General features: G+C 39.1%; 2 protein-coding genes across 2 annotated transcripts in view; one reads left to right on the top strand and one right to left on the bottom strand.

Moving 5' to 3' along the window:
* The window catches only part of LOC139472969 (anaphase-promoting complex subunit 5-like), a 130,070-nt gene that overhangs the window by 55,350 nt on the left and 57,520 nt on the right, over positions 1-17,200 (bottom strand). The window lies entirely within an intron of this gene.
* Positions 2,634-14,697, top strand: LOC139472971 (uncharacterized). Its single transcript, XM_071255460.1, has 7 exons — positions 2,634-2,653; positions 5,075-5,227; positions 6,204-7,741; positions 8,574-8,675; positions 9,880-9,978; positions 10,669-10,767; positions 11,709-14,697. The coding sequence occupies exons 2-6, from the start codon at positions 5,080-5,082 to the stop codon at positions 10,744-10,746; spliced, it is 1,965 nt and encodes a 654-aa protein (XP_071111561.1). The 5' UTR covers positions 2,634-2,653; positions 5,075-5,079; the 3' UTR covers positions 10,747-10,767; positions 11,709-14,697.

Raw genomic sequence — 17,200 nt, 5'->3', positions numbered from 1 at the left:
TACAGAATAGACTTTCGTCAGTGAAGACAACCCTCTGCCAGTCATGTCGTTGCCAACGTCGTACAGTCTGGGCCCATATCAATCGCAGACGACGATGTTGCGTTGTCAATAGCTGTCCTCCGCATGGTCTAAAAGCCCTGATTTCATGAGCCCTGAGTCTCCTGGCCACTGTCTGTCAACTAATCCTGTGACCTAAGGCATTTGTCGCCATTGACGTCACTGTCAGGAAGCGATTTCGAAGGTGCAAGGTACGCAAGTACCGGTAATCATAGGGCGTGGCCACCCTGGATCTGCCTGTTCTTGGCCTGTCAGTAGGTCTGCCCTGTCTGTCTGTAACGTTGCATCAAGTTGGTAACAGCAACATGGGAGCAACCAAAGGTTCGTGCAATATGGGCGTGGGTGGCTCCAATCTGTACCATATCCCAGGCTCGTTCATGTTGTTCGACTGTGAGTCTTGGCATTTCTTTTGTGTTTTTTTATCACTGTGGATGTCTGACTTGCCGTTGCAATCGTCTAATACCCTTACCCGCACATGCATTTGCAGTTGTCCGTGGTGCACGTGTTTTTCACTTTTTCGCGTGTTACCTCACAAACATGTAACAGACTATTAACATTTTCTGCATACACTATTGTTGTTTTTAGGTTATGTGTTTTAGATAGACTTCATCGAAAAAAAATATATACTTTGTCTGAAATTTATATTTTCAGTTGGTAAAGTTTCTTTTGGACGTCAGTTTAAAAATTGCCCCTCTTGGTGTATTTTGTAAATAACGCTAATTGTGCACTTTTCCGAAAAGCTGTGCACTCCTCTTTAAAAAAAAGCTGGCTCCACACTGGATTTATGTTTGTTAAAGGGGCCTACAATAAAAGAGGAGCTAACCCGTTCCGCTGTAAGCCCTCCTCTCATGAATGCAGCTGCCAGAAGGCTGCACAATGTTTACAGCTCCATCTCACATCTCGCTGCACTTCGTCTGACAGCAGCCAACCACATCATCACATTAATATCACCCTAACAAAACATCACCTCGACAAAAAGGAGTGTCATCAACTTAACCAGCGATACTTTACTCATTGTTGTTAAATCAGTGTTTAAAACTCATTTGAAAATGTCAAGCCAACCGTAAGATTTTTTAATGACCATTAAATGTCAATTTGCAGCAATAGTTATCAGCTGTGGTAAAAAAAGTGGCTCTATTTAACAATGAATTTAATGAAGTAACATATTTAACAAAATTATGATTCAAGAAAGATGTGTAAAGAATTCTGCATTATATATCGAGTTTATAACAGTAAAATCAAATTCCTTTCATTCCGACCTCAAATCTTAAACCAATACATATCATGCATACAGCACTTTTTCACAAAGTTTTCAAAATCACAACCCCCTGACAATCGACTGCACAGTTCAGTACAATAAAACTAAAAAGGAAAACAAACTTCTTCAAACACAAGCTGAAACAAAACAATTACTAAACATGAGTAAGTATGAATGGAATGTAACAGCCTAGTCACATGACCGGAAGTACCGGAAGTAATCGATCGAGAGTGAAGCCACCATTGTTTAGCTGTATTGAGTCGCATATACTCTGCTGCTAGTACAAATTTACTCACAAGCACAAAACCCACCACTTCAACGAAAAGAAAACTAAATGCAAGAGTGACAAGTCACATTCTTTAGACTCTATGTGAAGGCTGCACTGAAAGGCAAGACCGCTGTGTAGGGGAATGTTATGTTCATAGACCGCCATGTTTCAAAGTCTAGATTACCTCCTTGATATTCATAAGTATTTATTTTTAAAGTCTTGATGTCAGGTGGCCATGCAAGGTTGAACTTCATATGCAGATACACTCACTGGTTGAATTATCAAAGCAGAATGAATAAATAATACCAGAGTTTGGGAAATTGTAGCTTAGATGAAGGTAACACGTCCGCTTCTTGATGTCAAGGGCTAACATGTGACTGTTCTTGATTGTATGTTATGTGAAAAACCAGATCAATATATTTTATTTCTAGGTCAATAGACCAAAATGCAGGACTGAAAACTAAATAAAGATTGCTGTCATCGTCGACTTTATGTGCATTTCTTAAAATGAAACCTTTACAAAAGAATGAAAGGCTTTTAACCCTTTGTAGGAAAGTCCAAACAAATAGCATATCAAAATAACACATTTAGTATCAACTGTCCTAATACTGTTTCTACTGTGAGCATGCAGCACCTACCCCGAGACTTATGTTGGGATGACCTGCCAAATGTCGTTGCCTTGTAGTAATTCTGACCTTTTATCATATCTTTCTACTGAATTGACAAATTTTAGTTATCATATTCACATGTTTATATTTATTTTTTTTCACTAACATTTCAAAGCACATGTGCAAATCAATAGATATACATAGATAGTTCAAAATAAGGCTTGTGTGTTGGTGTTCTAAATGTTCAAAATAGCCCTCATAACTTCATAAAACATACCCTGTGTCTTACACATTCTCTCTAAGGTGAATACAGAGCTTCATTTTGAAGATAATTTTCCTGTAATGACTGATGCTTCAGTGCGATACAATTGTATTCCTGATTACACCATGTATTTCAGGTATCTGTACTTCACACAGTCCTACACATCTGTGTCAGATTCACCAGTCCCCCAGCCAGACAAGGTCAGTGAGCATCCCAAACAAAGAGTTGCCTCAAACGCAGGTCTCCAGCAGTGAATGAATGTTGTTTTACGCTACAATCAGCAATAGTCCAGCTGATCAGCAACAGTCCAGCTGTATATCTTGGTAGCCTGAATAGCTAAAGCCACCAGTTCACTAATTGCCTGATTATGCATAGAAGGTTTTGACAAAGATATATGAAACTGTTACGAGTTTCGCAAATGTTGAGATCTATGGTGATTGAGATCCGTGGCAACCAGCAACTCATGCTTGTCGAAAGAGGCATCTTAATGGATTGGATGGTCAGGCTAAAAGACTTTGTTGATGCATGTCGCTGGATTATTTGGTCCAGATTTGATGATTTATTTACAGACTGCCATCATATAGCTCATATATTGCTGAGTGTGATGCTAAACAACAAACAAACAAACAAATAAATAAATAAACCGTGATAAGCAGATGTAGTGACTGTTTTGTATCCCTGGCAAACGAGATTAGGGTTAGATGGTAAAAACTTTTTTTGTTTAAAATCACAATAAATTTTTTAAAAATTCAACAGACATCCCTTTTACTGCCAGCATATCTAATAGTTGTGATGAAAACCCTATCCTCTGCAGAAAAGCATCTGGGTATGCACGGGGTGGGAAAACATAGTTTCTTTCAACCAGTAATCTTCATCAACAAGATGCAGATATATGCTGTCATATAGCTGCAATATTGCTGAGTGCGGCGTCAAACGACAAACAAACTAAACTAAAGATGCAGATATATGGGGTGGTGGGAGAAACAAATTGCTGTAATAGAGTATTCTTAGAATTAAACACAATGATAACATTGTTTGATAATTCCTTTGAATACCTTACCTCTATTATATCATAGCCAGTAGTCACCAGAGGGGCAGGTGGGATCTGACATCATACAAGTAGCCCACATAGTTGGCAGCAGTGACGTATATATCTATTTATTACACATAAGGTTAGAGAGTAACAAAGTTCATAAAAATCATGTGTGCACTGGTGCAAATACCACTTCTCGAGTACCAATGTACTGTCTCCGTCCTCTGGACGACATTGTTGACATCCTTCAAATCTTATTGTGACGTAAGGTTTGAATGACGTCACACAAGACACAACATCATAGCTTGCTGAAGATTGTTGACGTCATTCGACAATGGTGGTTTTCAAAGACGGCAGTAGTGATAAGTGTATTTTTCTAAAGGAGAGCTCAAAAGAATTAAGAAATGATGGGTAATGAAAAAAATATTACACTAGCATGTGTGTTTTACTGATTTTACGAAACTTGAGTAAGAATTCATGTTTTACACTTGCTCTTGCTTGGGAAATACAAAAACTCAGACACTTGCTTCATAAAATCAGTATCACACAAGCTTGTATAATTTTCTCCACATACAACATAAGAATATAGCGGTAGATAGAAAAAGGAAGTATATTGCCTGATATTTTGTTCTAGATGTTCTAGTAATGGCATTTTTAACGTCAGTTCCCTTCCTATTTTCTTCAGTTTTGTTGCCTTTTTGTGGTAATTGATGTACTTCAAGCCAACATATTAGTATCCTAAACCATTTCTAGTAGTTACAAATATGTCGCCATTGACTACTCATGACGTCACTTTTCACTTTATGTATATATGATGTTATTTTCGACACTGAAAAAGAATTTAAGGCAATGATGTACCAGTACTAGAGGTAAGCAATCAAATGAATCATGTGAATCTGTATGGTGTATCTAAACAATCAGGATGTATAATGTCCATTATGTATTGAATCATCACACACACTGAAATTGTCAGTCCCCAACTCAGGTTAGGCCAGACCTCTTCTTGTTTTAATTTGCAAAATTTGATGATGAAATATTTGGTTGGTAGATCAGGGGGGAGAAATCATGTATTGTACAAGAGTTGTGTTAATCATTTGGATCGGTAAGGTGCTAAAAAAATGATGATTTATTATTGGAAATAAATCTGCTTGAGTGATAAAAATCCTTTGGATTATTTTTAAGGTCAAAGCTATCTTTACTGTCGGCAGTATAATAAAATTGGCATTCTGATTTTATTTTTTCATGAATTTTCGCCTTTTAAGGTTGGATCCGTAAACAAAGCAAAAAAATGTAAGGCCTCATTTTAATCTGTATGGTGTACAGGTCCTTCATGGCAAGACAGGAAGGTCGGGTAGCCTAGTTGTTAAAGCATTCGCTGATCACGCCAAAGACCTGGGTTCGATTCCCGACATGGGTACAATGTGTGAAGCCTATTTCTGGTGTCCCCTGCCGCGATATTGCTGGAATATTTCTAAAAGCAGCGTAAAACCATACCCACTCACTCATCCACTCATGGCAAGACAAATGACAGTGATACAGCCTGGCTGTGATGGCTCTGGGTGAAATGATTGTTTGTGTTACCTTTCAGTCAACATGAGATGGAGGGATCTTACAGACATTGTGAGCAGCCTTGCATTGCTGCACCTGCTGTGGGGTCTCTACACCTACTGCAGTCTCTCCTCCTACCTGCTTCTCTGTGTCGTCGTCATCCACCACCTCCATGTACACAGACAGGAGTCAGGTAACCCTTCACATATACAGGCCAATGTAAACTGAATGGGAATATGTGTTGCAATCTGATTTGTTGAAAAATGGGATTGCTTCATTGAAATCCTTTGGACATTTTCACGCATATGAATTCTTCCTTTATTATATTTGTTTTTTATCTTCTGCACACTCAATCTCATTAAAATCAGATCATAGTTCTCGCTGTTGCTAAACAAAGATCTGAGGACAGCCTATCACAGGTTACATCAGAAAAACTTTTCGCTAACTTTGACCGACCAATGGAATGACTGACATGAAGTCAACATTAGCCAATCAGAAAGCAGCTTTCTCAAGCCATACACCACTTGTTTCAAACTGGTGACCTCCATTCCAGACTATACTTTGAAAATATCCATCTAAAATTAGAGAACTGAACAAAAGAACATTTTGGAATGTCTAAAAGAGATTGTATGGCAGTACTTCCCATGGGCTGTGGAAAGTCAAATGTCTCAAATGTTTTCCCATTGAAGCAAGAGATAGACATAACAGCCTGTAACTGTCGTTTGCATGGAAAAGCTTTTTCGAAAAGGGGGGGGGGGGGGGGGGGTGCACAATTAAGATCTATATATTGTCTTTGGTGGTAATTTATACAGAAATAAAGATTTTTTTTTACCCCCCGCACCCCCCCTCTGTATCCACCCATGGTTTGGATTACCCCATGCTAACCTGTTCAAGGTTCATGATTAGAAAACACATTCCAACTGTCTCTATCCCAATCTGGTAAACAACGCTCTGATTGGTCAGATGAAAGGTCATTCTGATGTGACCCCTAATGGGATGTCCTCAGACCTTTGTTTAGTGGCAGCAAGAACTAAGATCTTATTTTAATGAGATTGCCGAACATTCTGCTAATTAGACTGAAATAATTATCAAGGAAGCGTATGAGTGAGTGAGTATAATTTTACGCCGGTTTTAGCAATATCACGATCTAATCCTCCATTTATATGCAGGTGATGACTACATCTCTGAAAACTTCAACATGGATCGTCTCTATGAAGAAAGACCAGACTTCTTCAAAGAGCTAGAAGAGGTTTTGACCCGTCTAAACTACAATCAATCTTCAAGCCAATCGGACAGAGGGTTAATACATTCACTGCATGGTGAGGCAGCCCACAATGCATGTGCCACTACAGACAGATTGGAATCTAGCATAACTAGATTGTCTGTAGGTGTTTCTCCACAAATGCCAAATATTCCTAGAAATAATACCACAGACCTGGAACCTTCTATGACCTCCTTGGCAGCCAGCGGAGTCTCAAATGATCAGCCATACGCTGAATCTGAACACAGTGGCCATGATCCACTAAGTGGTTCTGATTTGGAGGTGGATAATGAAGCAGAGAGCCACAGCGTAAACTGTTGCAATAGGCATGACGTTAATGTTGATGAACCTAATGAATCTGTGGCTGCTGAAACTGATGGGTTGGTTGTTGACACGGCTACTGCTGATGAATCCAAGGTCGACAAGGCTATTGCTGATGAATCCAAGGTCGACAAGGCTATTGCTGATGAATCCAAGGTCAACAAGTCTACTGCTGATGAATCCAAGGTCGACAAGGCTATTGCTGATGAATCCAAGGTCAACAAGTCTATTGCTGATGAATCCAAGGTCGACAAGGCTATTGCTGATGAATCCAAGGTCAACAAGTCTACTGCTGATGAATCCAAGGTCGACAAGGCTATTGCTGATGAATCTAAGGTCAACAAGGCTATTGCTGATGAATCCAAGGTCGACAAGGCTATTGCTGATGAATCCAAGGTCGACAAGGAAAACCTCAAGACTACAGACAAGCCTTCAAATCTTACCAGTCAGCATTTGGAAGACAAAGTTTGCAAAGATAGCTCACTCATCATTGACAGGACACACAACGAAAGTGAGGTGTCGCTCAGTAGAAGCAACAGTCCAACTGTTGCAGTTAACCCCGTAACTTTGAGAAGAGAGCAAGGTATATATGATGTGAGCCACAATAGAGAAAACAAACAGGTGCCAGGGCTACAACAAGCAGATATGCGCAAAGCTGGTAAATATTGTGTGTCTACACAACATCAAGGAAATCCCGGGCAAAGATCTCAAACATATGCAGCAGTATTCTCCCCCACTGATGATCCCGAGAAATTGCAATCCCATCAAAGGGAACATTATCCTCAGGCCACTTCTAGTGACCCTGTCCTGTTGCCCACGTATCCCTTAGAGGACGGACAACATCATGAAACTACAGAGAGCTCAATTCCTGAAAACACAGACGTGTGCAAGAACCAGGTGCAGAGACCTGGACCAACACTAACAGATCCTGAAGCTAAACATGACAGATGCTCTGATCACAACAATGGTTGTATGGATCTGCACAAACAGATGACCAAACAGATTGTGAATCTTCAAGAGGAACCAACAAAATCTACAACAACACAAGCTGATCGCAAGACTCAACAGGCCAGATCTTCTGATCAAGACAATGTTTGTTTGAATGGCCAGCCTTCAAGTCAGGAGGTAAATAGTGAACACAGCTTTTGACAATACGATTCCATCAATCAACTGATTTTAAAACAATCCCATACCCTGATATGTTTCTATTCAAAAGCCTATCTGTAAGTTAATGAGAAATTCTAAGTGTTTGTCAAAATGATGTCAAAAGAACTTTCGTACAGTATTATGACCCTAATATGCAAGCACAATGTATCCTGCAGAAATATTTGCTCCATAACATTAAATGTTTGTTATTTAACACTGCACTCAGCCATATTTCAGTTAATGACGTCTGTCCGTAAATAATCGAGTCTGGGCCAGACAATCCAGTGATTGTCATCATGATCATCGATCTACACAATTGGGATATGATGACATGCAACAACCAAGTCAGTGAGCCTGGCCACCCAATTCTGCTGGTAGACTCTTACGGCAAGCATGCGTTGTTGAAGATCAATTCTAACCCGCATCCTCACGGGGATCACAATGGTACAACAGCATAATGTACAAGTTGTGAATCAAAGCAGTCCTTCAAATATTAGCTAGACCAGATCTTCAAAGACCATTGATGTTTCTCCCTCATCCTTTCTTGTCTCACACCAAAACATGTTAAAACTAAAAGATGGTACTTCGTAATTAAGGGCATAAAACAAGGACTGGTTGGTATGGAAGCAGCATACTGTGTGTCCATGTTAAACTGTGGCATGGTGCCTCAGTGGGCTGACACCATAACACCATCGTAAATCTGAACAAATACAAGGAGCCATGCATGCATGACTGCATGTCCCTATATAAGTGTGATAATCTTGAAAGCCATGTTAAACCCCATTTCACCTGACCTCATCTTTCTTGTCAGGCTCCAGTGGAGTTGCATCCAACCAAACTAGAGGCTCAGAAGAAACAAAAGGGTACGGATGCTGTTGAGAAAGAAGATGGAAGGCCATCTGTGCAGGACAAGGTCTGTCATATATCTCTATTGTTCTCAAAAGATAATTTGCATAAGCTACTGATGAACACTGACAGGGGTGAGTGGGTGTGGTTTTATGCTGCTTTTAACAATATTCCAGCAATATCACAGCGGGGGACACCAGAAATCGGCTTCACATATTGAAGCGTGGTCACACAGGTCTTCGTCGTGATGAGCGAACGCTTTAACCACCAGCTACCCAACTGCCCTTAACACTGAAAGGAAATGCCTTGCCCTGACTGCTGACCCCAATGAATATGCATGTGTGAGATAGTCCATTACATTCCAGGGGTGATGGGAATTGATTAGTATTTGGTAATTAGCTTTACCTGTATCACAACAACCAACATACAAGGCAATGAATATGGTTTGGTGTAAAGTTTATTTTGTAAAGATTCTTGTGTAGGACTGACCGACCAACACATGCATGCGAAGAAGTAGATCGAGGCTGTCCTGATGTCACAGGTAGCTTGTGATCTCTTCATATTCCAACCAAATCTTCAACAAACTAGGACATACTGTAAATTGTGAAATTGATGCATCTCCAAATTAATAAGAGTGAGTAGAGTTGGGTTTAATGCCTCTTTTAACAGTATTCCAGTTATATCGCGGCATGTCAGCTTAATGTGGGAGGAAAGCCTGAAGTGATGCAGGTCTCAGACGTTTACCACTTTGGTGAAACCCATGAGCATGAGTATGGTGCTGACAAACCTGGAAACAAAATCGGGGCGAACCAGGATTCAAACCCACAATCATAGGTTTCTGGCGTGCCCAAGGGACGCAACTCGGCACAGCCAAAAATGTGACTAAATATCAATACGACCAATTATCCTTACCTATCCAACCTAACCTATATCCAATCAAACAGCAAATAGCACTGCATAATTGCGCTGAGAAGAGCATGCTGCCAAAGACATGAAAACAAAATCTAGAATATTCTATATTAGCTCTGTAATGTAAATTACTTGCTGTTTGTTGATCCTCGGACTGCGTGTTTTGGTGTTGCTGTTTCCATGCTTTTCGGGCAGCATGCTCTCAGATTTATGATGCTGTTTCTTAGTTTTTGGTTTTGTTCTCATTGTATTCTGTTGCCGATTCCTTGTGTATTGTAGACACAGGACAGTTTTTGTTGTTGCAGTCTGTTAGTTTTCATTGGTAGGCCTGCATGACATTTCAGCATTAGATGTTCTTTCAGGGCACGACACCGCTGACTGAAGAACCTGCGAACCTGACTCAGCAGACTTACTTCCAGAGTTCTATGTCCAATATATCCATGTCTGCTGGATCTCGTCAGGTAAACATATTTCATTACATAAGAAAGCTACCAGATAAATTGCAAAGAACAATAAAGAACGAAGTGTGGTTTATTTCAAGCTAACACATTGTCCTATCATGACAAGGAGATTCGAACATGCGCTTGCAACTTGATGAAGTGCATATTGGACAACATCTTTATTTGCTCATAAATCACCACAAACTGAGGCAAATGGTAGCCAACATTTATTCTCAGAGTGAAGAAAAAGGCGTTTCAGGGTTGAGGAGTTCTGACATTTTAAGGGCCCCACTAGGTGGCTACACTACCTCAGGTTTGCCTACTCCGCGGGCTCCACCATTTGATTGTAGGCCGGTATGTTTGGAGAAGGGCCAGTAACTTTTAACAGGAGCAAGCCCTGCTGGCTACATACAAATTTGTTGCTAAATCTACCCCTGCTATTGCAGCCTGTGAAGAATCAAGTCTAGTCCAGACACTCAAGTGTTTGATATGAGCACTGATCCCTGCTTTTAGGGTAAAATGACACACAGTCACCAAAGTCACCGAGACCGACCATCGTGATCAGCATAGGTTGCTGTGAACCAGATCAAACCCTGAATATCAACGTTATTACAATAAATGTGTCACTTATATTTCTACATTTTCTGATTTTGATTGAAAGTCATAGTGTCAGCAATTCAAATGAATAATAACTTACCTTGCTCAATACAGAATGGAAATCAGCCCGTCACCATTCAACGTGACCATACTGAGAAATGGCCAACAGAAAGTTCCTCTGACAGTGAGTGAAACAAGGGAGACCACTCAATGGTAACAATTTTATGCCATTTTTGGCAATATTTAAGGAATATTACTGCAGTGGACACCAGAAATAATTAAAACATGAAAAACATAAAATAAAAAATTTCTAATTCAAGGAAAGAAATTTGGTGTGTACCGAATGTGAATACTATTATAAACGAGTATGTACCAGGGACTTCAATCCACTTCTTCATCAATTACGGTAATTCAATTTAACTAAAAGAAGATTTAAAGAAAAGACATTTGGTGTAAACTGAATGTGCCTCAGTTCAGGGTTTTGGGGTTGGTTTTTTCAAGTTTTTTCAAAATTCATCTTCATATTGAAGGTCTTTACATATTTTATAAAACATAAGAAAATCTATCGTAAAATAAAACTCTACCATCCATGTACAAACTCAAGTTTTCATGTATCACATTACAACAAAGTTATTGATATCATGACTCCCCTCGACATTGAGAAAGTAGCAAATCTCTTCACCACCCAGTTTTGTTTATAAATTTGACATCAAAAGACACTAAACTAATTGTTTATTATCATACCTCCATGTCAGAATGATGAGATCTGATTGGTCTACGTAATCTAGATAAAATGCTATGTATCCCGTCTTGGACGGAAATCAATTTCTCAGCAGGAGGATAAATCACTTATACCCCGCCATGAGCAAGACAGGCTACACATGGATTTCTGAGAGGCAGAATATATCCCTTATACCCCACTTCGAAGCAAAATGCTGCACGTTTTTTCCAGGTCAATGAAAGTCACGTGACATAGCACAAGTTAACAGCCCAATCGAACAGCTGTTTTCTGTAAATTTTTAATGTCTTTTAAATATTTTACAATGTCATTATAAAACATATTGGTAACATAAATATAAAAAAACTAACGCGGGATGCATAAAACCACATGTTCCCCGGGGGAAACTGCTACAACTTATATTGTCTCATTTCAGAATGTCAACTGAGAAGTGTCAGAAAGTACGAAGGGAGGCAACATGACAAGCCAAGACATCAACGCTCCCTCAATCATCCTACATCTTAATGACACTGTACAGTATAGCAATATTATATGCTATAGCTTTGTATTTTAGAAACTTGCCTTATAGTGACATTTATTTGAATGCTTTAAAGTGAAGCCTCGTTAATCTGGATGGCAGCAATCGGTGTGGAATTAACAGATAACGAATCAAACGTAAAGAGTAATGTCCCTTTGTCCATACATAAGTATTCCCCGCAGTTTCCGGTTTCACAGGTCTTGACTAAGGAGGTTTCACTGCATGTAGATATATGTATTAGCTTTTCATATTGTGAATTTTTCCAATAATTTTCAAATGTGATAACATGCTGTCACAAAACCGGCGATGGATGTTTACCACATGCACGACCACCATCTGTATGTTCATCTTCCTCCGTGCATGCCTTGTAGTCCAGTCAGAAATACTGGGTGTGCTCCCTGTCAGATCTTTGTGCATTTGAAGCAGATTCAAATTGACTTTTCAAGGAAGAACTCTTCAAGAATGTTTCAAGTACCCTCTTAAACTTCAAGCACTTTTCTGTTTGAAACCTGCATAAAAAATGTTTAGGATGGAGGAATTCTTAAACTGAACCTATCACGTCAATTTTATAAATTTACCTTCCAAAGTCATTCATGATCCATAAGACTACAGTCTACATTTCTTTCCATGGTTTATAGACATGCCTTGGCTAAGACTAAAAAGAAAAATACCGTATTCGACGTAATAAGGGCCCAGAGCGCTTTCAAAATTAGAAAGAGGGGGCTCTTATTAGAATATTATTTTGGTGAAAAAAACAGACTGAAAAGATAAATTTTGTGGTTTATTCTGACAGCCTGAAATGCTTATATGCTGCAGATATATTTTTCCAGAATTTAATTGCCCGTAAGTAAGGGTGCATATAAAACTCCAGTGTGTATTATATGCGAAAAAAAAAGTTTTGCGTACATTGATCAATCGGAATGGGTGCTAATTGGGAACGTTCACTAGCCAATATATTAGCAAATATCACCGTGGGCGCTTATTAGAGCGTGGGCGCTTATTACGTCGATTACGGTAGTCTTGGTTCTCAGGCCCGCCCACATCAGCATAAAGTTGGCCGCACGTTTTGTTTTTATTTCCACCTTAAAAATAATCATCCTTAAATATTCTGCAGCGGGAACACATACTTAAAAACAAAGCTGTCCAATATAGCGTGCAGTTACTTCCCTTAACGTGCACACTGCCTTACTGTGCATCACCTGTTAAGGTCATTGTGACAATAGGAGTTTGTTTGTTTCAAGGTGAGTTCACGGTGAGTTGATGTGATTTGTCGATCAGTTCATATACACGATTAGGATTAAAATTAATGTAAACAAAATTGAATGAAATCTTGGATAAAAGTTATATAATGGATTACAAAGTAAGTCCGGATACACAATGAACACCCTTACAGCCAGAAAGTGTAATAACAGGACTAACTTGCGTACTTCTGTACGGATTTGTTCATGCGCTACTTCCGGTGTTGTGTGCCCACAATAATCTCCTCCCATTGAAATAAATCAAAACTCATTGTATGCGTGTATGATGCACACACTGGTAGTTCAACAGTAGGCCCTATCCCAGGTTGATTGTACACAACTGTCTATTTGCTTACATACTAGTTTGTACTGAAAAAAAAACAAAAAAAACATGCCGCCCGCACTATTTTTCTAAAAGCCTGAGAACCAATTCTTTTATTTGTTAAAGCCCAAGCAGATCCTTTTTATGTAAAAAAATTACTTTCTTTGTTAATCACTAACCCATCTTCTGTATCCTTTTTGGGTGAAGAATGTTTTCTGTGCCTTTGTGATTTGTTGCCATGACAGTAGATTTCCTTGTAGAACTAGAATACTGTTTCTGTTTGAATGTTTTGAGCCGTCAATGTATTTGTCTTTCCATCAACTTCACTTCAAGGCCTGCTTCAGGAACATGATGATCAAATCAGCCCTGCATCACTTTTTAAACCTTTTAAGTTCCCCTTCTAACTTTTGTCATATTTACCAAGAAATTTTCATGCAAGACAAACTTGTACTGCCTAAAGTATAACTGGTGTTATGAGCACCTTCTGTGGACAAGACAAAGAAAAGAGGTCTTTTAGAATAATGACCATACAATCCATGTTTGCATTCCTGGAATGTTAATCAAATGTATTGGTCATTAGTTGTTTATGGATTATCTAGCAATGTAGAAACTTAGATTTGTTGCATTTCCTAGATTTGTTGCATTTCGTAGATTTGTTGTATATCTTAGATTTGTTGCAATTCTTAGATTTTTTGTAATTCTTAGATTTTTTTGGCAATTCTTAGATTTGTTGTAATTCTTAGATTATGCTCCACCAACATTTTTTTCTGGATTAACAGAATTTTGGTTACAAAAGAAGATAAAAAAAAAAGTCTTACCTTGTATTTTCAATTTTTTCTTGTTGGAATTTTGGTCTGAACTTTTTCATGATTATGTTTTTAGGCGGTAATCTCAAATCAACCCTGGAAACATTTTTTATTCCTTTTATTTTGACGTATTCTTTTTGGCAGTGTTACCAAAAACAGTTCCTTTGCACCGGGTGGTATGAAGTCACACCAAGGAAGTCAGTACACTCAGTAAAAGATAGCTAGTCTTCTCAGTATCTTTACTATTTGTCAATAGAAAATAGGCCGGTAAATGAAAGTATTGCAGAGCTCCAGATAACTTTTTGAGCAGTTGAGTTTTTCTCTAGGATTTTTATATTAATTGGGTCATTACATTTTTCATTGGGTAACCAATATTTTTTCACTCATCTATTCATCGTTCTATTGTTTTTTTTCCCAATATTAGTGAACATTTTAAGATTTAAAAAAAATGAAATGTTTTCGATGTATATAACTTTTCCAAATATATAGGCTTGACTCAGAAAGTAAATTTGCTCATACCGTAATTGCTGGAAAAGCTTCATTGGGTATTTACATGCGCTGTTTTTATACATTTCAGTTTTTCATTTAATGAATGAGTTTCTGTACGCAAGTTAATTGAAAGTAATTGGGTTTTGAATATTTGGGGGGGTATTTTGGGGGGGTATAACTTTGTAGATTTTAATACTTTAGTGCATACTTAATCATAAATGCTTGACCAAAAATAAATTTGAAAAACAGACCAAAAAAAATGAGAGACAAAATTGTTCCCTATACAAAATACTTTTGAAATCCATCAATGGGGGAATTCCGGTAGCTTGAGGCCACCCCCCCCAAATGTTTTGTTTTGGAAGACGATGAGTGACTTTAGCCCTTTCACTTAGACATTTTCATACTTTCCACAAATATTATGAATTTTTTTCATTGAAATTGATGAAATGTAACAACAGTGATCAAGGTTAATTGACATTCGCAACAAAATCTCAATCAGTTTACTTGCCCTTTAGGATGTATGTCAACTCATTTTTCCGTCTGTATTATTTTTGGGCTTTTTGAATTAATAAATTTTGCCTGGCTTTGTTTTTGTGTTTGCTGTTCACTGCATGTGTCTGTGGATGTCTTGTTTGTTTGTTTGTTGTTTAATGCCGCACTCAGTAATATTCCAGCTATATGACGGCAGTCTGGAAATAATCGAGTCTGAACCTGACAATCCAGTGATTGATATCATGTGCATCGATCTACGCAATTGGCATTCGATGACATGCATCAACCAAGTCAGCAAGCCTGACCACCCGATCCCGTTAGTCTACGTATGATAGTGAGTGAGTGAGTGAGTGAGTATGGTTTTATGCCGCTTTTAGCAATATTCCAGCAATATCACGGCGGGGGACACCAGAAATAGGCTTCACACATTGTACCAATGTCGGCAATCGAACCTGGGTCATTAGCGTGACGAACGAACGCTTTAACCACTTGGCTACTCGACTGCCCCTCTATGCATGATACATCACTGTATCCTCGATGTCATACGCAATCCTTTGTCCCATCGACTCAAGCAACTTTAAAGAATTGCAGAGTAAGGTTAAAAAAAGTGTATGAGTGAGTTGGGTCATAACGTCGCCCTCAGCAGTATTTCAGTTATATCACTGTGTGTCAGTCAGCCTGATGTCAGGAAAGCCTGAAGTTATGCAAGTTATGTTAACCACTGTTGTGGGTTCGGTGCTGAGAAATCAAGAAACATAATTGGGCCAAACTGATATTCGAACCCACAAGGTTCTGGTGAGGCAAAGGTATGCAACTGTGCATGGCCAACTGATGCGTCTCAGACAACTGAACCCACATTCAAAGGTTCTAGTGAAGCCAAGGTTTGCAACTGTTCATAGCCAATTGATAAGCCTCAGACAACCGAACCCACAAGGTTCTGGTGAGGCCAAGGTTTGCAACTGAGATGCCAGTGCTCCCTGGAGACCTTGAACAGTAGATCAGTTACCACTACACTGCAGATGTTGGAGAGTCTGAAGGAAAATAACCACTTTGTTTACAGGCACGGGTACTGCTGACCAAGGGTCCACACAGGAGCAAATCAATAATCTCATATCCTGGGATGCAGCTCTGCACAGTGTCTAAGACAACCAAAGCATTGGCCCGGACTAGTACCAAGCACGCATGCACACATGTACACACGTTGCTATATAAGTGCAAAAATCTTGAAGGTTACATTAAACAACACAGATATGAACAACACATTGATGAACAACAGAGCGATGAATAACAGCGATGAACAACACAGTGATGAATAACACAGCGATGAACAACACAGCGATGAACAACACAGCGATGAACACAGCGATGAACAACACAGCAATGAACAACACAGCGATGAACAACACAGTGATGAATAACAGCGATGAACAACACAGTGATGAACAACACAGTGATGAACAACACATTGATGAACACAGCGATGAACAACACAGCAATGAACAACACAGCGATGAACAACACAATGATGAATAACAGCGATGAACAAAACAGCGATGAACAACACAGCGATGAACAACACATTGATGAACAACACAGTGATGAACAACACAGCAATGAACAACACAGCGATGAACAACACAGCGATGAACAACACAGTGATCAACAACACATTGATGAACAACACAGCGATGAACAACACAGTGATGAACAACACAGTGATGAACAACACAGCGATGAACAACACAGCGATGAACAACACAGTGATGAACAACACAGTGATGAACAACACAGCGATGAACAACACAGTGATGAACAACACATTGATGAACAACACAGATCCTTAAATATTCCGCCTCTCGAACACATCCCCTGCAGTGACAGGCTGCTCCACTGAAAGTAACACGATGCAATATGTTATCCCAAATATAACATGTGTTACATTTGACCACTTTCTAAATGGCATTGTGTATTCATAGCTTTCGGCCATGGGAGCCGTGCCAATTTGCACTTGTCAGAGGGGTGCTCAAAGTACGTGATCTAGAC

The sequence above is a fragment of the Haliotis cracherodii genome, unplaced genomic scaffold (assembly GCF_022045235.1).
Source record: "Haliotis cracherodii isolate W230 unplaced genomic scaffold, xgHalCrac1.p SCAF_26, whole genome shotgun sequence".
Classification (NCBI taxonomy): domain Eukaryota; kingdom Metazoa; phylum Mollusca; class Gastropoda; order Lepetellida; family Haliotidae; genus Haliotis; species Haliotis cracherodii.
The sequence above is the reverse complement of the archived record's forward strand: the minus strand, read 5'-3'. Positions and strand labels throughout refer to the sequence as shown.